Source organism: Bombina bombina, chromosome 1, assembly GCF_027579735.1.
Source record: "Bombina bombina isolate aBomBom1 chromosome 1, aBomBom1.pri, whole genome shotgun sequence".
Classification (NCBI taxonomy): Eukaryota; Metazoa; Chordata; class Amphibia; order Anura; family Bombinatoridae; genus Bombina; species Bombina bombina.
Window position 1 is genome coordinate 639,131,242 of NC_069499.1, and position 24,349 is coordinate 639,155,590.

A 24,349-nucleotide genomic window follows, 5' to 3' on the forward strand; every position below is an offset into this window, starting at 1 on the left:
CATTTGGTACACATTCTAAGAGGGGGTTCCACAATGGCTTCTAAACATAATGAACAAGGAGTTTCCTCTATGTCAGACATGTTTAAACTGACTAGCATTGAGACCAGCAAGCTTGGAAAACACTTTGATAAATGTAAACAAGCAAAAAATAAAAAACGGTACTGTGCCTTTAAGAGAAACAAATTTTGTCAGAAATTGAAAAACAGTGATAAAAAGCAGTAAATCTTACGAAATTTTTACAGTGTGTATAATAGACTAACAGAGCATTGCACCCACTTGCAAATGGATGATTAACCCCTTAGTTTCAAAACCGGATTAAAAAAAATAAAAAATAAACTTTTTTAACAGTCACAACAAACTGCCACAGCTTTGCTGTGGCCCTACCTGCCCATACAATGACTTTTGAAGGCACAAAAACCCTTTGTAGAGGTCCTAAGTGTTCAGGGGACTCCTTCAGGGAAGCTGGAAGTCTCAAGCTGCAAAAACTACTGCACGATTTAGGCCTGAAATTATGCCCCTCCCAACCTGTACTCACAGTGAGAGGGCCATAAAAAAAAAAAACTATCCCTAGGCAAAATCTAGCCAGCCATGTGGAAAAAACTGGGCCCCAATAAAGTTTTATCACCAATATGTAGAAAAAAAGTTTAAACACTTCCAGCAAACGTTATCTTATTTTCAGTAATGTGAGAAAGTAATAAGAATATTACCTTTTACAGCAAACATGATACTAGTAGTTATTAAATCACTGCAATCAGGCTTACCTTAAATAAATCCGGTATTAACAGCATTTTCTAGCATATTCATTTCTCTAGAAAAATTTAAACTGCACATACCTCATAGCAGGAGACCCTGTACGCCATTCCCCCAGCTGAAGTTACCTCATCTCTTCAGTTATGTGTGAACAGCAATGGATCTTAGTTACAACCTGCTAAGATCATAAAAAAACCACAGGCAGACTCTTCAACTTTCTGCCTGAGGCTAAAACAGTACAACTCCGGTACCATTTGAAAATAATAAACTTTTGATTGAAGATAAACTACATAAATTCACCACATCTCTCTAGCTACTTCCTATTGTGTCGAGAGCTGCAAGAGAATGACTGGTAGTGGCAGTTAGGGGAGGAGCTATATAGAAAGCTCTGCTGTGGGTGATCCTCTTGCAGCTTCCTGTTGGGAAGGAGAATATCCCACAAGTAATGGATGATCCGTGGACTGGATACACCTTACAAGAGAAAAGAGGATTAGTTTAAATGGCGGCTGGAGCATTTGAATTCATTTTGACATTAGTTATAATGAAGATGTGCTATAACTAATTAATTTAACTCCATCTCAAATATCACTAAAATTAAGGATCTGTTTATCTAAAAAGTTTACTTTCACTTTAAAAAGGGACATTCTACTCCAGAATGTTTGTTTAAAATCAGATAATTCCTTTATTACCCATTCTCAAGTTTTGCACAACCAACACTAATATCAATACACTTTTACCTCTGTGGTTACCTTGTAAGCCTCTGCAGACTGCCCCCTTATTTCAGTTCTTTTTGACAGACTTGCATTTTAGCCAATCAGTACTGACCCATAAATAACCACGCTGATGAGCAAAAGGTTATGTATATGGCACACACGAACTAGCGCCGTCTAGAATTTTTTTTTTTTTATTTTTTTTTTTTATTTTATTTTTAATATTGACTAGACTGTCCCTTTAACCTTCAAAGAGGTTGCTAGGAAACCTACAAAAGCTCCAGTAAGTTTCTTGCAAAACACCTATTCCCTATACAAAAATAAATCTAAATTAGCAATTTCCCATACATTTACTCTTTAGTTGGTATATCAAGTTATTTGAAACACTATAAGGGGGTAACCTGTTACAGTACACTGTCCTTTTAATATTGAACTTTCAAAATACCCTGTACGCCTCTGGTTGTTAAGGGTTTTTCAGGTCATAGTAGCACTGGTCTCGCTGCGAGCGGCAAAACTGCACTATTATGACCTCCCTTCAGGTGACAATCTTAGAAGAGACTACGCTATCAAAATATCAATCCCGATTCAATGACCAGCGGCATAAAGGGTACGTCCATGGTCATTGAAGGGACAGTCAAGTCCAAAGTAAAGTTTCATAATTCAAATAGGGCATGTCATTTTAAACAACTTTCCAATTTACTTTTATCACCAATTTTGCTGTGTCCTCTTGGTATTCTTAGTTGAAAGCTAAACCTAGAAGGTTCATATGATAATTTCTTAGACCTTGAAGGCCGCCTCTTATCTGAAGGCATTTACAATTTTTCACCACTAGAGGGTGTTAGTTTATGTTTGTCATATAGATAACACTGTGCTCACGAACGTGGAGCTACCAAGGAGTTATTACTGATTGGCTAAAATGCAATTCTGTCAAGAACTGAAATAAAAGGGCAGTCTGCAGAGGCTTAGATACAAGGTAATCAGAAGTAAAACGTGAATTATAACTGTTGGTTATGATAAACTAGAGAATTTATCATTTTAAACAACAATTTCTGGTGTTGACTGTCACTTTAAAGGGACATTCTAGTAAAAATTGGAATAGACATTGATACATTTTAATTTTGTGTAAAAAACGTTTTTTGCAATATACATGTATTCGTTATTTCAAGAAAGTATTTTAGTATGCACCGTGCACCAGCATTTTAAACACAGCACTTGCTCAAATCGCCTAAGGTGCTTGTACCATCTGGTAATGACTCAATTTGTTAATTACTGACATGATACAAGCCCCACTGGCTGTCTGAGCAGCTGCAGTATCTAAAATGTGGGAGAATATCTAGCTATGCTTCACATGCAGGGCAAAATGATAACACTAACAGTGATAACTTGCTAGAAACATTTTTGCCAAAGTATGTAAATATGTTTCTATTCAATTATGTAATTAATCTATGTGCGTTTCAATTTTGACTGGAATGTGTCTTTAAGGGGTTAAAAAGGGATATGAAACCCAAAATGTTTCCCCCACACATTCACATAGAGCATGTGATTTTGAACAACTAATTTACTTCTATAAATTGCCTTGTTCTCTTGGTATCCTTTGTTGAAAAGCAGGGAGGTAAGCTCAGACACCTGCCCATGTCTGGAGCACTATATGGCAGCACTTTTGCAAGAATTTAACACAATACCCTAAGAGCACTAGATAGCAGCATTATTTAGAAACATAGAATTTGACAGTAGATAAGAATCAAAAGGCCCCATCAAGTCTACCCAAATGACATGTTACCGTTTTCTTAGGATAGCCTTATGCATGCCCCAAGGATTTTTTAATTCTTTTACAGTCCGTGTTTACCACCTCTATTGGAAGTTTATTTCTTGAATCCACCACCCTTTCTGTAAAAGAAAATAAAAAAATGCTTCCTTGCATTTTTCCTGAATATGCTACCCTCTAACTTAAAAAGGGACATAAAACAAGTCGGGATAGAGATAAATTATAATATGTACTTTAATTACTTTACCTGCAAATTTATACTGCAGTGCCTCACCATTAAACCTTTCTCTTAAAGGGACAGTTCACCCAAAAACTTTCTCCCCTTTAAATTATTCCCAATGATCCTTTTTACCTGCTAGAGTGTATTAAATTGGTTGCAAGTAGCTCCTTTACTCATTTTTCAGCATTTGAAATAGCTGATTTAGCTTGTGGTTTCCCAACCTATACTGAAAGTTTTGATACTGGCGTATATGCTATTGACAAGCCTAAGTAAACACAGTCAGCAGAAGAGATTACACCCTCAGTGGGGGGCATGATAGTTAAGTAATAAAATGATAATATTCCATTGTTCTCTCTATGTATTGAGCTTTGGTGTTCCAGACAAATATAAGATAAGGAAGCAAGTCTGTGTACATGAAAGTGATAACATAATGAGATCTGATATTACCTGAAGCTCAACCCATTGTAATAGGCTGTGGTTTCATAGCACAAAACCAGCTACTTCAGATACACAAATAAACCAGAAAATCCAATTTCTCAAATATTTTATACCCTGCAGTTGGTATAACAAGTCATTTAAAATACATTTATGGAAAAATAATTTTACAGTGTACTGTCCCTTTAAGTTTCTGAATTGTACAGCTCTAACTCCCCCCCCACAATTCCTTTTATGGCTGTATCTATACCCACCTATGCTTTGGTAGAATACAAGACTTTAACACTCCTTATCTGCTGGAGCATGACTAGAAGCAAATAAGCTGCTGTGAACTCAGCTGAAATACAATGCCTGTGATTCTGATGCTAAACACTGATAAAGGGGGCGTGGATCAGACTACTCCAGACAGCATGGCTATGTAACTAATTTTTATTATTTTTGAAAATTTTAAAATACTTCCCAGCATTTTTATGCAAGCTATTTTTACTTAAAGTGAATGTAAATTGATGCTTAAGTGCCCAGTTTTTAAAAAAAAAATGACTAAAAATAGGGGCACTTTAAAGTGAAGGTAAACTTTGCTGTATTACTGTGCACTTATCTGCAATACAGCAAAAATCAATGGTACTTTCATCAAAATCTTAAAATTTATCTCTATTAGTTTTTTAATTTATTAGCAGCAATCTTACAAGCGTTAGATTCAACCAGTTTTTTTTTTTTCTACTTCCTGGCCACATTGACTTCCTGGCCGTTAGGCGGCCGTCATTTGACATCACCGCTATCTCCAAAGCTCTGCGCATGCGTTAGGTTACTTCCTCTCCCTGGAAAACCAAGCGCGTTGCCGAGATCAATGACGCTTGCATGACGCAGTGTTGCGCATGCGCAGTATTTTACTAACCCGGGCATTGTAGGCATGTATAGAGCGGGTGGAACGCTCTATACGTTATAAGCTAAAGAGAGAGGAAATGGATGTTGGGCGGAGCTTGGAACAGAACGGTAGGGTATAATACATAATTACATTTCACTCCTGTTGCGAAAAAAAAAAAAATCTTACCTTTTAATCTTGACAGCAGCTCTAGCTTCCTCCACCCGTCACAAAGCGTCTTCGTGGGTCTAAAATGAGGAATCCAGCTTCCTCCAATCACGGCGTTGAATTAGACATTGGTTCCCCGGGGGGGGGGGGGGGGGGGAGCAGTGATTGGAGGGTGACCTATCCATCATTTATAACATCAGAAATGCTTGCGACGACCGGGGAAGCTGGAGCTGCTGTCAAGTTTAAAAGGTATTTATTCACAACGAGTAAAATGTAAATTTTGATGAATTAAAGTGCCCCTGTTTTTAATTAAATTTTTAAAAACCGGGCACTTTAGCATCAAAATTTACATTCACTTTAATTAGCCCCTTTTAGGATATGCACAGATTAACATGTTTTATGGTACTTTAAATGTACATTGTACACTAGATTTTTCTTTGCATAAAATGTTTTGTAGACTAACCATTTATAGAGCCCATCTGGCAATGTTTTAGTAACAATGTATAATTTTGCTTATTTTTAATAACCTTGTGTTGATTTTCTGACTCCTAACCAAGCCTCACATTATCAGATGTATGGTCGTTTACAGACTCCTTGCTCCTGTTTATGTAATGGGTCTTTTCATATGTAGGGGAGGGTCTGCTCTTCCTGTTTCCCAGCCCCTTTCACTGGGTGCCCCAGCCGAGGAGGTACCAGTATCCAGTACCCTGGATAGCGCTTGCTTATTGGTGGCTACATTTCGCCACCAATAAGCAAGCGTAACCCAGGTTCTGAACCAAAAACGGGCCAGCTCGTAAGCTTTGCATTCCTGCTTTTTAAATAAAAAATAGCAAGAGAACGGAGAAAGATTATAATAGTAAATTAGAAAGTTGCATGCTCTATCTGAATCACGAAAAAGAAAATTGGGTTTAGTATCCCTTTAAGATTGTGACCACTTGTTTTGTTACTTTTTGAGGAAAATACTTTCAGCTTGCACTTAAAGGGACAGTTCACTGTAAAATTGTTTCCCCAATTGTGTTCCCCATGACTTGTTATACAAGCTGCAGAATATAAAAAGTAATTTCTCATTTATGCTTCTCTTTGCAAAATAAATGAGTTTGCTCTTTGAAACCACAGCCCATCAAAATAAGCCAAGCTTGCAGACAGATCAGATATCTTATTTAAATGCTTTCCTTTCTTATCACTGTACAATACTTAGAAAGAACAATTGAAAATTAACATTTTAGAGCTCTTTCCCACCTCCCACTAGGAGTGTAATTTCGTATGCTGGCTGTGTTTACATAGTTTGTCAATAGCCTATACCTAGAAACTTTAAGCATAGGTAGGGATACCACAGGCTAAATCAACTATTTCAAATGCCAATATAAAAGTCTAAGGAGCTATTTGTAAACAATTTAATACTCTCCACAAGGTAAAATGGATCAGTGGGTACAAATTAAAAAAGGAGAAAGTTTTTGGGTAAACTGTCCCATTAAAGGGACAGTACACTAAACTTGTTTTTCCATAAATGTATTTTAAATGACTTGTTATACCAACTGCAGAGTATAAAATATTTGAGAAATTGGATTTTCTGGTTTATTTGTGTATCTGAAGTAGCTGGTTTTGTGCTTTGAAACCACAGCCTATTACAATGGGTTGAGCTTCAGGTAATATCAGATCTCATTATGTTATCACTTTCATGTACACAGACTTGCTTCCTTATCTTATATTTGTCTGGAACACCAAAGCTCAATACATAGAGAGAACAATGGAAAATTATAATTTTATTACTTAGCTATCATGCCCCCCACTGAGGGTGTAATCTCTTCTGCTGGCTGTGTTTACTTAGGCTTGTCAATAGCATATACGCCAGTATCAAAACTTTCAGTATAGGTTGGGAAACCACAAGCTAAATCAGCTATTTCAAATGCTGAAATATGAGTAAAGGTGCTACTTGCAACCAATTTAATACACTCTAGCAGGTAAAAAGGATCATTGGGAATAACTTATAGGGGAGAAAGTTTTGGGGTGAACTGTCCCTTCATATATTTAAAGGTTTCTATCATGCCACCCCCCCCCTTCTCTGATCTAAATATGTATAGTTTAGAGTAAATAGTCTTTCTTTGAATGTTTTATATTTTACACCATGTTCTATTTTAGTAGTCCTCCTTTGGACAGTTTTTAGTTTATATCCTTCTGGAGATGTGGTCTCCAGCACTGTACACAATATTCCAGATGAGGCCTTATTAGCAATCCGTAAAGTGGCATAAGAACCCTGCTATTTATACCTCCCAAATGCAAGCAAGTATTTGACTAGCCTTACTGGCTGCACGGTCTACCAAATTTTAAATCACCTGAAATAATTCCCATGTCCCGTTACTCTTTAGTTACAGTAGCAACGTACCATTGAGACTATAATTGGCCTTTGGATCACCATATGCATCATACTGCTGTTGGCAACATTACATTTTAGATCCCATTTATTAGCTCTGTCCTTCAGGGTTTTTTTTTTTTGGTTTTGTTTGTTTGTTTTTTAAAAAAAAAACACTGCTCATTTGAGCTACTCCTCCTGGAACAAACACAGCTTCCTCTGGAGTTTACTTTCAATATCACTAAAACATGTTAAACAAGAGGCCCAAGAACTGACCCCTCACTGGAATACTACCCACTTAATCTAAGCATCTTATCAAAGGCAACACATTTTGTGAATACTAAATTCCCTGTCACGCAGGGCTCCATACACCTACTTAGTATCTATTTAAAGTGCCATAAAACATGTTGAGATCTTTGTATATCCTAAAATAGCCAATTAAATTGAAGGTAAACTTTGATGAATGAAAGCAGGTTTTTTAAAAAATACTATTAATAACAGAGGCACTTTCATCAAAGTTTACAAAGCAGCCATTTTAATAAAAAAATAAAAAAAATAAAAAAAACAACAAAACCTTACCTTTTTTTTTTGACAGCTAGAGCAGCTTCCCCCATCCAGAGATCCTCTCTTCACACGTCAATGACTAATCCAGCTTCATCCAATCACGGCATGGCCTCAGACAATGACTACCCTGGGGGAAAGCCGTGATTGGAGGAAGCTGGATTAGTAATTGATGACGTGTGAAGAGATGATCTCCGGGGGGGTTAGTTGCTCTGACTGTCAAAAAAACAAAGGTAATCAAAAAACGGCTGCTTTGTAAACTTTGATGAATGAAAGTGCCCCTGTTTTTAATAGTATTTTTCAAAAAACAGGCTTTCATTCATCAAATTTTACCTTCACTTTAATTAGTCATTTTAGGATATGCAAAGATCTCAACATGTTTTATGGCACTTTAAATAGATACTAAGTAGGTGTATGGAGCACTGCATGACAGGAAATGTAGTACTCACAAAATGTGTTGCCTTTGATAAGATGCTTAGATTAAGTGGGTAGTATTCCAGTGAGGGGTCAGTTCTTGGGCCTGTTTTGTTTAACATGTTTTAGTGATATTGAAAGTGAACTCCAGAGGAAACTGTTTGTTTATCAGTGTTTAGCATTAGAATGAAAGGCATTCTATTTCAAGCTGTTTATTTGCTTCTAAGCATGCTCCAGCATGTAATCACTGTACTTCTGCATGCTACCAAAGCAATGGTAGATATAGATACAGTCATAGAAGGAAATGTGTTGGGAGTTAGAGCTGTACAATTCAGAAACTTAAAATAAAGGTTAATAGCGAGGAACTGCAGTATAAATTTGCAGGTAAAGTAATTAAAGTACATATTATATTTGTCCCTCTCCCAACTTTGTTTTATGTCCCTTTAACAAAGAATATAATGTGACAAAGCAAATTTGATAACAGAAGATGAAAACTTTTTTTTTTTTAAATTGTATGTTCTGTCTGAATCACAAAATAACATTTGGGGTTAATATCCCTTTAATAAAAAATAAGTTTACACAACTTTACCCAAGTAATGAAAAAGAAAAATGTTAACCATTTAGGGTTAAATACATGTGGTCGGAAATTGACTTTTATTGTAGGCGATCTTCTAAGGAAATTTTACGTTTCTTACATATATGAAAGAAACAGTGCAAAAAAAATAAATAACGTTTGTGTATTTGAGAACACAGGTATTAAAGGGACATGACAACGTTTGCTGTTTAATCTGAGAGCTAATGTTAGTTTAGTGTATGTTCATTCATATATTAAACAAACAAACCTTGTCTTGACTATGTGTCTTATACACATCAGCCAATGAGTAGCTGAGACCCGGGACTTGCTGTCAACGTTTTTGAGTGGAATGCCATATCCGTTTAACAAAAATCTCGCAATTGGCCATCAATTTTATAAACTTTAAAACACAGGAAATGCAGGGTAGCTAAGACCAACAAGCAGATGGATAACACTGAGGAACTGCGATTAGCACATACAAGTAGCTCTACCCCAAGACAGGAGGATTGCCACGAAGATAAATCAATACAAAATATTGCAGTAAAACCTAGGATAACATACAGAGTAATCTAGACCATCTTACCATAGCAGACTGCGTTTCACCACTAAACAAGCCGAACTTGCTCTTACTCTCCCACCCTGAACCTGCCAAATCCAATGCATACACCCTCAGAACGGTCACATTCAAACTGCGCTCTCACCTCTCATTGGCTGACACGTGACATACTCACACAATCCAATCACATGTAAGCCTTTACAATCTAACCATTGGTATCGCATGGTCACGTGACAAATACGTTAACCCAATCCTTCTGATCGAAAACATGTGACTAACTTCTGTGACAAACCAACGACGTCCCCCAGACACGTGACATGCGTTGCAATCACCAATCACAGACGCTGAAACTTCAGTACAAATCACACCCTCTTCAGTACGTCAAATATACCCGCCTACACAATCCATGGTATTCTATTATTACCGCGGAGTATTTGTTATAACAAAGTTCAGGTAATAGGTTACGAATAAATGGTTAACATAAATGTATTTTTTTTTCCACTCTTCGATTCTAAGCGATACACCATTTATAGTAACACCACAGTAAAGAGTACATTGATTTTGAAATATATTTATTTACACAGACACAGGCAGCAAAAAGGCGGTCACAAACCCAGGGCTAGAACACAGAGCGGTATAAACAGATCATCTCCCTCGGAACACCCCCCCCCAACACAGCTGACCGCTCTACACCCTGGGTACCACACTGTAATGGTGGCAGTGAGACGTCTTCCCGGTGTTATTAAAATCCATGTTTACATTCACACGGACATTGTCTCCTTTGACTCTTTCCAGGTTATAATATATCCTATAACTACATCAACGTGGCCTCGGATCTGATTAATTCCAGCCGTCTGTAATACTTGTTCTGGTACTGCAATGAGGGGTCCTGAGCTAGACACATACGATTTAGTCCGGAGCTGTAACTTTTGTTCACTTGCACATCACTGCTGAGGGCTAAATCACTTTCTATCATAAAACTAAACAACAGGGGCACTCATTGCTTTTGGGGTGTGAAAGAAACATGTTCATGCGTTTGCTTGAGGTCTTTGAACGTTAAATAAACACAGCGCATGTAGTTACATATGTGAGGAATGAATAGTCCAGTCCTTTCCAGATTTGAGATACAGCAAAAGTGTAGTTACATGAAGTCATCATTTGGGGTAATGGTCCCCCTGCAGATACCCACAGTGAAAGGCCAACAATAGTGAGGAAATCATGATAGTCTTTTGACCCTTTGTTTCAGATTATAGAGATAGAAGAAGTGACTCTGAATCCAGAATTTTTAAAATCATTCCCATATCAGAAAAAGAGTAGTCAGGTGTGTTTTCCCCCAAGTAAAACTCCATGAGATTTGGCCATAAGCCAGGTTAATGCTTGCTGCTCCTCTCACTAGACCACATTTAGCGAGGGAGTAAAGAACAAAAAGTTAAGAGAGGTACCAGACAAAGTATAGGCAAGGTACTCAGGGGTGGAGATTTAGTGTAAAAATAAATGTAATTTTGCAGGCAAAAGAGGATTGAGGAATAAGAATGGGATAGAGAGGGGAGCCTTGGTCTCATTGGCGCACTTTTCCTGGCACATAGCTTCTATCAATGGTTTCATCCTGCAAGAACATATGCAGACAACGTTCATTCTGGGCAAGAGGATGTCCAGCAATCCTGAAAAAGATAAAAAAAAAAAAAAAAAAAAGAGAAAAATATGATAAATACAGAAAAGCAAACATTATACTGAGGATATTGTATTTCCAGACCATATGATTGTTCTGATGTTATTTACTGCTCACAGTACACAAATAGGCAACACAGGGAGTTTTAACCCTTTCGTGACAGGGTTAAAGTGCCTACATCGGAACAACTGTTCCGATGTAGACAAATTGAAACTACGCGATCGTGCATACGATCGCGAGATTTCAATTATTGGATCGCATCTGGGGGGCGTCCCTACAATCCTAGGAACGCCCTCCAGACCGCGATTAAATCCCTGAAGCACAGAAGGCTTCAGGACAGCCGTTAGTTATGACGTTCCATTCCGTCATAACGGCTTTAAAGCCCAGTCTAATTATGACGGAATGGAACGGCATAACGGCTTTAAAAGGTTAAAAACAGTGACAGGAACAAAACAAGGTTGCCATCCGGCTGTGAAAATGTTCTGGGGAGAAAACTACTAAATTAATCTGATTGTTTTTGGGCTCCTTCTGTTAGAACTAGGGACAGTAAAGTCAAAATTAAGCTTCCATGACAGAGCATGTGATTTAAAACAACTTTCCAATTTGCTTTGTTCTCTCAGTATCCTTTGTTGAAGAGTAAATCTGGGTAGGCCAATAGGAGCTCAGGAGCATGCATGTGTCTATAGCAGTCGTTGTAGCTACATGCAGTATAACATTACTATAAACAATATTGCACACACTGGTGCCAGATGGCTAGACACGTGCACAATTCTGAGCTCACCTAAGGTTACTCTTTAACAATGGAAACCACCAACAGAACTATGCAAAAATAACATAAGAAAATTGGAAAGTTGTTTAAAATTGCATGCTTTATCTGAATCACAAAAGAAAAAAAAAAATGTGGGTTTTAGGGTCTATCAAATAATTCATAATGAAAGTATATAAAGTAAATGTCCTGTAGTTATGGGCAAGTAGTTTCTCTGCTAAGGTAGAAGTTCGGAATTTAAACATCAATAAAGAGGTTTTCCTATATGCTAGCAACCTCCTCTAACTTCATACATAAAGCTATGGAGGAAAAGAACACCAACAACATTAAACAAAACAGTGACAAAGAAAAAGTAGCGTGCACTTCCACACTAAAGAAATGCAAAGACAGACCTCTATATGCTGTCACTCTTATGTTACACAGTGACATCACATGCAACAATCCTTACTAATGGGTCAATAGCAAAGACAGAAATGCATGGAAGAATGATGAGGGGGACTTAGTACCTGGTGCTAATGAACACATTTACAAAACCATATTCTCAAGTTTTCTCAGTGGAGATAAATGTAATAGAAGAACATTTTCAAATGCCATTCACTATGTCCTTTCCTACATAGAACAAAGTTATAGATTTAGTGAAATTAGCAATTTTAAATATTAAAAAAAATAAAGACTTCACAAGTAGAGGTAGAATAAAGCTGAATGAATACAAGTGGAGATGGGGGTTATAATCCCCTTAAAAGTATAGAATGAAGCTTAGCTTGCCAAATGTCTTGCAGCATCCAGGCCATGCTTGACAGTCAAATAAAAGGAAATCCTTACTTGGGGCGCAATCAAATATACAGCGCAGGTTTTGGCGCAAGCGTGGAAACCTGCGCCGCCGGTAATTTCACCTCGCACATCGGGTATTACATATATGGTTCCGGCATTTCCTAAGTGCCGTAAGTCGGATAAACTAGCGATGTCCAGAAATAAGCGTAAATTCACATTTCTGGAGTCGCCAGTGACGGCACTTTAGAAACTGCAGGCATCTAAGAAAAGTAAAGATAATTTTAAATCTCCCATAACAGTCTAACACGCCTCCCAAAAATAAGCCCGACACGTATACCCCTATATCCGCAATCCTCCCTCTCACTACTAATAATAAATGTATTAACCCCTAGACCGACAACCCCCCACAACGCAATATGCATATTTAAACTATAAACCCCTATATCCGCCATCAAACCCACACCGCAAGTAAGAACTAAATTATTAACCCCTAAACTGCCATAGCCCACAACGCCATTAACCTAATCAACTATTAACCCCTAAACTGCCATAGCCCACATAGCCTATTAAATGTAATAACCCCTAAACCTAAGTCTAACCCTCCCCAACTTAAATACATCTAAATAAATTTACTATTATTAACTCAATTATTCCTATTTAAAACTAAATACCTATAAAATAAACCCTAAGATAGCTACAATATAATTAATTACATTGTAGCTATTTTAGGATTGATTTTTATTTTACAGGCAAATTTGTATTTATTTTAACTAGGTAGAATAGTTATTAAATAGTTATTAACTATTTAATAGCTACCTAGTTAAAATAAATACACATTGACCTGTAAAATAAATCCTAACCTAAGTTACAATTACACCTAACACTACACTATCATTAAATAAATTAAATTAATTAACTACAATTACCTACAATTAAATAAAATAAACAACAAAAAAAACAAAACCCTAAATTACAGAAAATAAAAAAAATTGCAAGAATTTTAAACTAATTACACCTAATCTAAGCCCCCTAATAAAATAAAAAAGCCCCCCAAAATAATAAAATTCCCTACCCTATACTAAAATTACAAATAGCCCTTAAAAGGGCTTTTTTGCGGGGCATTGCCCCAAAGTAATCAGCTCTTTTACCTGTAAAAAAAAATACAATACCCCCCAACATTAAAACCCACCACCCACACACCCAACCCTACTCTAAAACCCACCCAATCCCCCTTAAAAAAACCTAACACTAACCCCTTGAAGATAACCCTACCTTGAGCCGTCTTCACCCAGCCAGGCACAAGTGGTCCTCCGATCCGAGCAGAAGTCTTCACCCGATCTGGGCAGAAGAGGACCTCCAGATGGGTAGAAGTCTTCATCCAGCCGGCATCTTCTATCTTCATCCATCCGGAGCGGAGCCGGTCCATCTTCAATCCAGCCGACGCGGAGCATCCTTCCAGCACGACTACCCGACAAATGAATATTCCTTTAAATGACGTCATCCAAGATGGCGTCCCTTGAATTCCGATTGGCTGATAGGATTCTATCAGCCAATCGGAATTAAGGTAGGAAAAATCCTATTGGCTGATTGGATCAGCCAATCGGATTGAACATCATTCCGATTGGCTGACTGCATCAGCCAATAGGATTTTTCCTACCTTAATTCCGATTGGCTGATAGAATCCTATCAGCCAATCGGAATTCAAGGGACGCCATCTTGGATGACGTCATTTAAAAGGAATATTCATTCGTCGGGTAGTCGTCGTGCTGGAAGGATGCTCCACGTCGGCTGGATTGAAGATGGACCCGCTCTGGATGGGCTGGATGAAGACTTCTGCCCATCTGGAGGTCCTCTTCTGCCCGGATCGGATGAAGAATTCTGCCCGCATCGGAGGTCCACTTGTGCCCGTGAAGACGCTCAAGGTAGGGTGATCTTCAAGGGGTTAGTGTTAGGTTTTTTTAAGGGGGAGATTGTGTGGGTTTTAGAGTAGGGTTGGGTGTGTGGGTTTTAATGTTGGGGGGGAGGGTTATTGTATTTTTTTTTACAGGTAAAAGAGCAGATTACTTTGGGGCAATGCCCCGCAAAAAGCCCTTTTAAGGGCTATTTGTAATTTAGTATAGGGTAGGGAATTTTATTATTTTGGGGGCTTTGATTAGGTGTAATTAGTTTAAACTTCTTGTAATTTTTTTTAATTTTCTGTAATTTAGTGGGGGGTTTTTTTGTAGTTTATTTAATTTAATTGTATTTGATTTTAGGTAATTGTAGTTAATTTATTTAATGATAGTGTAGTATTAGGTGTAATTGTAACTTAGGTTAGGATTTATTTCACAGGTCAATTTGAATTTATTTTAACTAGGTAGCTAATAAATAGTTAATAACTATTTAATAACTATTCTACCTAGTTAAAATAAATACAAACTTGCCTGTAAAATAAAAAATCAATCCTAAAATAGCTACAATGTAATTATTAATTATATTGTAGCTATCTTAGGGTTTATTTTATAGGCAAGTATTTCGTTTTAAATAGGAATAATTGAGTTAATAATAGTAAATTTATTTAGATGTATTTAAATAATATTTAAGTTAGGGGGGGTTTAGGGGTTAATAACTTTATTATAGTGGTGGCGGCAGATTAGGGGTTAATACATTTAATAGGCTATGTGGGCTATGGAGGTTTATGGGGTTAATACTTGAATAGGTTAATGGCGTTGTGGGCTATGTCGGTTTAGGGGTTAATAATTTAGTTATTACTTGTGGTGTGGGTTTGATGGCGGATATAGGGGTTAATAGACTATTAGTTATTGCGGTGGGGGATTGCGGTTGACAGGTAGATAGACATTGCGCATGCGTTAGGTGTTTTTTGCAGGCATTTTCGGGAGTTACGGTGCTCCAATACGCAGCGCAAGGCTTGCTACGGCTGCCTTTTATGGCAGGGTAAAAATGATGCAAGACTTCTCCATTTTCGCCACGTAAGTCCTTGCGCTGTATATAGGATACCGATTTACGACGCGGTCCCATGTTAGCTTATGGGAGTAAAAATTGCGGGCAACAGGTGAAATATAAGTGCCGCATTTATATGCGGCGCTGTATATAGGATACCAAACCCGCGATAAAACCGGCGTCGCCGGCTTTTGCGGGCAACGCTGCATATGTAATGGAGGCCTTGGTATTACTTTTAATAAAGAAAGAAAATGTCAACATTTTCTGAGTATAAAATATTTTGGGTATAAAGAATAAGGATTCAAGAAAAGCCAAAATCAAAAAGTTGCCTTATCCTAGTTCAGAAAATCCATGTAGCGTTTTATTGCAAACAAACTAAATCATTTTGTAAGTTCAGAAGAATGATAGTTAAAAGGGACAGTCTACTCCAGAATTGATATTGCATTTTAGCCAATAAGTGCTGACTCAATAACGCCACAGTAGTGAGCACAATGTTATCTATTTAGCACACATGAACTAGTTCTGTCTAGCTGTAAAAAAAAAAAAAGTGGTTGTCTTCAAAGTCTTAGAATTTAGCATATGAGTCTACCTAGTTTTAGGTTTCAAAAAAAGAATACCAAGAGAACAAAGCAAATTTGATGATAAAAGTAAATTGGAAAGTTGCATTCCCTATCTAAATCCTGAAAGTATCATTTTGACTAGACTGTTTCTTAACCCCTTAATGACAACTGACGTACCAGGTACGTCATGCATTAACAAGTAGTTAATGACAATGGACGTACCTGGTACGTCAGTTGTCTAGGAGAGTGCTGGAAGCGATCGCAATCGCTTCCAGCAGCTCTCAGGGTATTGCAGTGATGCCTCCATATGGAGGCATCCTGCAATACCTTTTTAGAAGACTCCGATGCAGAGAGGGCCACTCTGTGGCCCTCTCTGCACCGGTAGTTCGTTGGTGGGTGGGAGCGCAACAGGGAGGTGGGTGGACGGCCCATCGCTACCCGGCATCTGGTTCCTAGAAGTGCAATGTGCACGCCGGGTGCCGGGAGCGTGCGCGCGCATTAGCTGGCCACTGACACCAATGAGGGAAGAGGGGGGGGGGGAAAGATTTTTTTTTAAATCATATAAAAGGATCTGGGAGGGGGAGGGGGGTAGGGGTATTGTGGGGGGCTGCTACACTACAGAAAAACCCCCAAAAAAGAAAAAAAGAAAAAAATACTTTTGATTTTGTGCAAATTGGGTACTGGCAGACAGCTGCCAGTACCCAAGATGGCCGCAATTAGATAGGGGAGAGGGTTAGAGAGCTGGGGGGGGGGGGGATCATGGAGGTTGGGGCTAAGGCAGGAGTCCATCACAGCTAAAATAATTTTATTTTTTTTATAAAAAAAAAACAAAAAAAAAAAACTCCTTTTATTTAGTACTGGCAGACTTTCTGCCAGTACTTAAGATGGCGGGGACATTTGTGGGGTGGGGGAGGGAAGAGAGCTGTTTGGGAGGGATCAGGGGGTGGGATGTGTCAGGTGGGAGGCTGATCTCTACCCTAAAGCTAAAATTAACCCTGCAAGCGCCCTACAACCTACCTAATTAACCCCTTCACTGCTGGGCATAATTTAAGTGTGGTGCGCAGCAGCATTTAGCGGCCTTCTAATTACAAAAAAGCAATGCCAAAGCCATATAAGTCTGCTATTTCTGAACAAAGGGGATCCCAAAGAAGCTTTTACAACAATTTGTGCCATAATAGCACAAGCTGTTTGTAAATAATTTCAGTGAGAAACCTAAAATTGTGAAAAATGTAAAGTTTTTTTTTTTATTTGCTCGCATTTGGCGGTGAAATGGTGGAATAAAATATACCAAAATGTGCCTAGATCAATACTTTGGGTTGTCTTCTAACAAAAAATATATACATGTCAAGGGATATTCAGGTATTCCTGACAGATATCAGGGTTCCAATGTAACTAGCGCTAATTTTGAAAAAAAGTGGTTTGGAAATAGCGAAGTGCTACTTGTATTTATGGCCCTATAACTTGCAAAAAAAGCTAAGAACATGTAAACATTGGGTATTTCTAAACTCAGGACAAAATTTAGAAACTATTTAGCATGGGTGTTTTTTGGTGATTGTAGATGTGTAACAGATTTTGGGGGTCAAAGTTAGAAAAAGTGTGTTTTTTTCCATTTTTTCCTCATATTTTATTTTTTTTTTTTTAGTAAATTATAAGATATGATGAAAATAATGGTATCTTTAGAAAGTCCACTTAATGGCGAGAAAAACGGTATATAATATGTGTGGGTACAGTAAATGAGTAAGAGGAAAATTACAGCTAAACACAAACACTGCAGAAATGTAAAAATAGCCATTGTCATTAAGGGTAAGAAAATTGAAAAATACTTACTGTCCCAAATTCAACTGCCAGTGTAGTAGAATGGCTCAACCAGCTTTTTGTCAGCCTCTAACAAAGGTAATCTGAATGGATGACCAATCTTAAAGTATGCTTCAATTGAAGGTATCTGCTTGACCGTTATGTAAACCATCCTGGACTAAGTATCTGCCAGAAAAGTTTTTTTTGTTTTTTTTTGCCCCATGTTTATCTTTAAGTTAGTGGTCCTTTAAAAGGGACAGTCAAGTCCAAAAAAAAAAAAAACTTTCATGATTCAGATAGGGCATGTAATTTTAAACAACTTTCCAATTTACTTTTATCACCAATTTTGATTTGTTCTCTTGGTATTCTTAGTTGAAAGCTAAACCTAGGAGGTTCATATGCTAATTTCTTAGACCTTGAAGGCCGCCTCTAATATAAATGAATTTTGACAGTTTTTTTTTTTTTTTTTTGACAGTTTTTCACCACTAGAGGGAATTAGTTCATGTGTTTCATATAGATAACATTGAGCTCATGCACGTGAACTTACCATGGAGACAGCTCTGATTGGCTAAAATGCAAGTCTGTCAAAAGAACTGAAATAAGGGGGCAGTCTGCTGAGGCTTAGATACAAGGTAATTACAGAGGTAAAACGTGTATAATTATAACAGTGTTGGTTATGCAAAACTGGGGAATTGGTAATTAGGGGATTATCTATCTTTTAAAACAAAAATTCTGGTGTTGACTGTCCCTTTAGGTATTTGCCTAAACTGAATAAGCCGATCAACTACAGATGTTGATTCTTCAGGAACCTAATAAAGATTAGAGATTATATAATTTAAAAAAATATATATAAGACTAAGCAACAACTAGTTATTTAACTAGCCAGTGCAATTGTATTCCTCTTTAAATCCCCAAACTAGTTTTTAATTAAATGGATACACCTCATGTTTGGAGTACACAATGTCTATGGTATGGGATTTTTTTTATCCCTTGGTAAAAAAGGTACTTTTAGCAAACCTTGCTTTTAGAAATGGTATTTTCTCAACAGTGGATCATACCTTTAACCCTAGTCTTTTTTTAACGTATTACTCAAAATAACAGAATCCGATCACATAGAAGTTGCCTCATCACGAAGAAAGAAAAAAAAAAAAACACACACTAAAAGTATGAACAGTTTTATAATTGTAAAATATGTCATGTGAAGCCAGGGCCTCAGAATCTATGTTCCTACATGGATGATTTTTCTGAATTGCACGTGATCCATGGGAAGAGTAAAAGTTGGTCTCTGAAGTGGACTGCTGACATATCAGGATTTACATTTTGTACTAATTTTAAAACTGTGGATAATAAATGAGTATGAATGGGTAATTCCTGCCTGGAAAATGGATGAGTTCAGATCCTGCCATCATGAAATATCATAAACTGTAAAGTAGGTGCTGTAATACATATCTGATCTCTACTATCACAATAAATACAATTTCACTAAATGTTAATTCTAAAGAACAAAAAAAAACATATATATATATATAAACTTGCTTAAATCACAATATAAGAAATAAAATACAAAAACAAAATGTGATGGTGCACAAAAAAGGATCAAAGTCCCAGGTAATCACGGTGGTAATGCTCAGCAGGTGAACCTCAGGGAAAAAGAGAATCACATATAGTGAAGTTCTGTGGTTATGTGAAATTTACAGCAGAACCTAGAAAAGGTACTCACATTATCTAGAGCTTCAAAATCAAGCTCTAGATATATAGGCACAGGAAATTCCTAATAGGAGGCAGGGCAAAGAAGGATGTTCCAGAAGTGGTTAAAAAGTATAAAAAAATTATTAAAAACAAGTTGCAAGGCATATAATGAGTGTCCCAATCATAGACTACTACAAACAAAAAACTGTATCATAATGTCCAATGAATGCTCTATTAGTCCGGTAACTAACAAGGCTCCGTCCCTTTTGTGACATCACTACTCCAACGATCGTTTCACCAACCACAGGTCCAACGATCGTTGCAGTAGTGACATCACAAAGGCGGCGGATTGTATTTTATTATTTCTTATATTATGATTTAAGCAAGTTTATATCTTGTTTTTTGTTCTTTACAATTATCATGTAGTGAAATTATATTATTATATTGGGATAGTAGAGATTATATATGTATTACAGCACCTACTTTACCGTTTGATTTTTTAGAATGGCAGGATCTGAACTAATCCATTTTCATTATACGCCTTGTTTTTAATAAATTTGTTATACTTTTTAACCACTTCTGATCTATTCTTTGGAGCTGGAACATCCTTCTTTGCCTTGCCTCCTATTAGGAACTTCCTGTGCCTATATATCTAGAGCTTGATTTTGAAGCTCTAGACTAGACAATGTGAGTACCTTTTCTAGGTTCTGCTGTACATTTCACATAACCACAGAACTTTACTATATGCGTTTCTCCTTTTTTTTCCCTGAGGTTCACCTGCTGAGCATTACCACCGTGATTACCTGGGACTTTTATCCTTTTTTGTGCACCATCACATTTGTTTATGTAAATGATAATTCTAACCTTGAACAACAATATACAAATGTGTCTTCTATTTTATTGATGCTTCAATGCAGAGGCTATGGTAAACATTGAAATCATCCTTTGCCTATTTTTAAAAGAGTGGTGTTCATTGCTGGTATTCCTCCCAGAGAAGTCTACAACTCTGAACATTTTTAGGTGTTCAATGACAAACTTCATTTATAAAAAGGGACCTACCATCCAGACAACAGCCTGGTAAGTGAGCGAAGTCCAAAAATACCTAGTTTCCTTCTTCCAAGAAAATAACTCATCTTCACTGAAGCAGTTAACAAATGATTAGAAACTGATGGTATATTTAGAGATAAGGGATACGTGTGATATAAAACTTTATTCCTCTTCTTTTAGGTGAAAAATAACAAAAGAAGAGTTTGACACTGCGGTTACAATGATACACATAAGAGTCTGCCAGACATAAAACAATATGAAACCCAAAATGTTCCTCTCATTATTCAGATAGCGCATACAATTGTAAACAACTTTCCATTTTACTTCATTCTCTTGGTACAATTTATTAAAGGAGCAGCAATGCACTACTGGGAGCTAGCTGAACACACCTGAATGCCAATGACAAGCGAAATATATGTGCAGCCACCAATCAGCAGCTAGTTCCCAGCTCCTGAGAATATATAGATATGCTTTTCAACAAACAGATACAGAAAGAACAAAGTAAATAAGATAATAGAAGTAAATTAGAAAGTTGTTTAAAATTGTAATGCGCGGTCTGAATCATGAAAGAAAACTTTGGGTTTTATGTCCTTTAAGTTGCAATCTTTGATCAGACAACACAGAGCACAAAGTGTTAGGTTTAATGCTTCACACTCACCTAAAGTATTTCAAGCTTTAAGACACATAAGTATATTTTAAATGTTGAATTAGTTTTTGCTGAAGTAAAATGAGGCTTTCTAGCCTTAACCAACAGATCAAGTCTACCTCTGCGCTGATTGAAGGTAACAGGGTAACGCCTATTCAGAAAATTGAAAACAACCTTCCTAACTTTCTCGCAGTATTCTTGAGTTCCAAGCAGTCTGAAAATGTTTACAGAAAATATACAGAGACCAACAGGGAGGATTTTGATAAATGCTTATATGTGGTTTCTTTATCCTTATTAATGTTTAAAAGAACTAGATGACCAGAGGTTACCTGTACTATCCATACACTAAAATTCTGCCTTGCCAAGTATTAATCATCAAATTTATAAAGCATCATCTTACTGCACAGGATTAGGTGCATAGAGTATCATCTGAAGCAATGTGATGTTACAGGGAAAATGGGCTTGTGAGCTTAAAGTGATTGAAAACTTAAATTAAAGCGCAGTATGAAATAATACCCTTAAAAACAGGGGCAATTTTAATTCAAGTTTACAATGCTTTTTTTTGTGTGTTATAGAAAACATAACGCTGATCCTCTGCCCATAGCTCCTACTTTCTTTAGCAGAAAAAGACAAATCCGGCTTCCTCCAATCGTTGCGTGCCCTCTTTTGCGTCCAGCTCGTAGGGCAACGCAACAATTGGAGGAAAACGGATTAATCATCGATATGCTAATGAAAGCAGCAGGCGCTGGCGGAGGATCGGCATTATGTTTTTCATAACTCAAAAAGGCATTTTAAGAAATAAGCATCATTGTAAACTTTAATGAATTAAAATGCCCGTTTTTAAGATTAATATTTGATACTGGGCTTTAATTTGTTAAAGTTTACAATCACTTTAAAAGGCACAGTAAACACCTTGTAATAAGATTTTTCTGCAGATTTGCAATAAGCTAAAACAATGGGCGAGTTTGAAAATGTTTCACATGCATTATAACCACAATTGTATAAATTGTTTTTCACTTGCATTACTTGGAGAAGCCAACCAGGAATCTTTGCTAGAGTATCTAACCATTTCTACTGAAGCCAGTTAGGGACATAGGTCTGTCTGAGTAAGGCTTATGAAGTTTGTCATGTGCTCTCTATCAATTCTTAGTATAGAAACCTCTACAGGTAAAGGAATTAATATAAATAGTAAAAGTGTATTACAGCATTTTCTTTTTACTACACAATCAAAATGGTTATATTACAATCTCAAAGTGTTTACTGTCCCTTTAAGGAAGGACTTGGAGGTATGAAAATCAAAGAAGTTAAAGGGATAGGAAACATTTTTTTTATAGTTAAAAACATTGTATAACAACATTACAATCTCCAATTAACATCTATTAAAAGTTTTTTTTACCGTTTACTACCGTAATTTCAATACCAAAATAGTATCACTGCCAAACCCACAGGCTCATTTTGCAAGCCCTATAATGGTGTTCTACCTAGGTAAAACAACCATGGCGCCCTACACGCACAGTTGCTCCTGTTCTGCGACTCACACATGCGCATAGGGCTTTTATGACCCATCATATAACCTAAATATTGAAATAAACGCTGTGCTAAACAGCATTATGACAGTGTGTGCACACCTTGTGATAAAGATGGTGAACATGAAAGATTTGATTAATTGCCCATGCAATAGGTCAAAAAGTTTATTGCACATGGGATTTGTCGAGCGTGTTTCTTTGATTAATATTTTAATTAATTAGAGTCTGCCTACTGCTATGGGATTGTGGGAAGCTCTATTGTGAACTTCTGCTTACTTTTCTTGTCTGTCGTTGCAGCAGATTTTTGGAGATAAAAAATATATATATAAAAGCTTTTAACAATTCAGGTTTCTCATACATTCTTTTTTTAAAGATGGCATTTAAAAAGATTGATAACCCTTTAATGTATAAATGCATCTCTGAACACGTGTATATAAAAGCTCTTGAACAATGAAAACAGAGTCCCAAGTTTACATTTAAACTTTTCACAGCAAAGAGACAGTACTAGAAAAGTCCTGCAATATGAGGAAGTAATAAAGGAGAAGTCGGTCTTGGACAGAGCAAAGTGGACAGATTGTAGAGTATCTGCAAAGGCAGCAATATAGGAGGGAGCAATGTTACTAATGGCTTTGTATGTTCTAGTCAAAATTTGTAATCTTATTTTTGAGACTGAGAATAGCCAATGTAGCTACAAGTGAAGCAAATGAGGAGACATATGTAGAGAGTCTGGTAGAATCATTCATGTTGGACTGCAGAGGGGACAGATAGTAGCTTTTTAGATCAGAGAGAATAGAATTGCTCTAGTTATGGTTAGATATGATGAATGAGTGCATTAGAAGCTTAGCTCTCTCTTGTATGAGGCAGGACGTGATAGTTGCATTGCCAGGGATCTAATATTTAAATGGTAGGGATCCTGGATGTAGGAGGGAGCGGAAAAGCTCAGTTTGAAATATTGAAGTTTAGATAACAAAGGGACATTAAACACTGAGATGGTAACATAAAATGATAAATCATATATAGAAAAACTGCAATTTACTTCATTTATTTTGTCCCCTTTTCCTGTAATTCCATTCTTAAATTGTGACCTTTTCAGTTCCGGTTAGAAATGGAAGTACTGTTATATTCCACATAGCCATTGGCTGAACACTTGAGTGACCTATTTATAGCTGTCCCTAATTGGCCACAGCAGAGAAGGTAACCTAAGTTACAACATGGCAGCTCCCATTGTTTTAAAGACATTAAAACGTTACACTTATTTTGTCATTATTTAAACAGCTAATGAAACTTTAAAAAATACATCTACTTGTTATTCATAAACTAATCTTTTCTTTGACTGCATCATTCCATGTAGCGTTTATTTAGTGCTTAATGTGTCTTTAAGGTCATCCAGTTTTTGAGCAAAGAGGCAGATTTTGAAGTTGGAAAACAAGAGCATCAGCTTGTTTTCCTTTAAGATGTGTGGGACTTCAAGAAACCTTCACTAAATCCAGCTTATTGAAGGGACAAAAATAAATTATGATTTAGAGTATGTGATTTTAAATAACTTTACAATTTATTTCTATTATCTATCTTGTTT

The 24,349-nt window shown here is 36.9% G+C and overlaps 2 protein-coding genes across 2 annotated transcripts in view; both read right to left on the minus strand.

Annotated features, from left to right (window-relative positions):
• LOC128660220 (uncharacterized) overlaps nucleotides 1-9,638 on the minus strand; it is an 87,010-nt gene extending 77,372 nt beyond the window's left edge. The window contains exon 1 of the mRNA XM_053713960.1: nucleotides 9,393-9,638. Coding sequence (XP_053569935.1) covers nucleotides 9,393-9,395 — 3 coding nt within the window. The 5' untranslated portion in view covers nucleotides 9,396-9,638. The remainder of the gene's footprint in view (nucleotides 1-9,392) is intronic.
• Nucleotides 9,639-9,920: 282 nt separating this feature from the next.
• The window catches only part of SNX12 (sorting nexin 12), a 38,254-nt gene continuing 23,825 nt past the window's right edge, over nucleotides 9,921-24,349 (minus strand). The window contains exon 4 of the mRNA XM_053699082.1: nucleotides 9,921-11,026. Within this exon, the coding sequence (XP_053555057.1) occupies nucleotides 10,924-11,026 (103 nt within the window). The 3' untranslated portion in view covers nucleotides 9,921-10,923. The remainder of the gene's footprint in view (nucleotides 11,027-24,349) is intronic.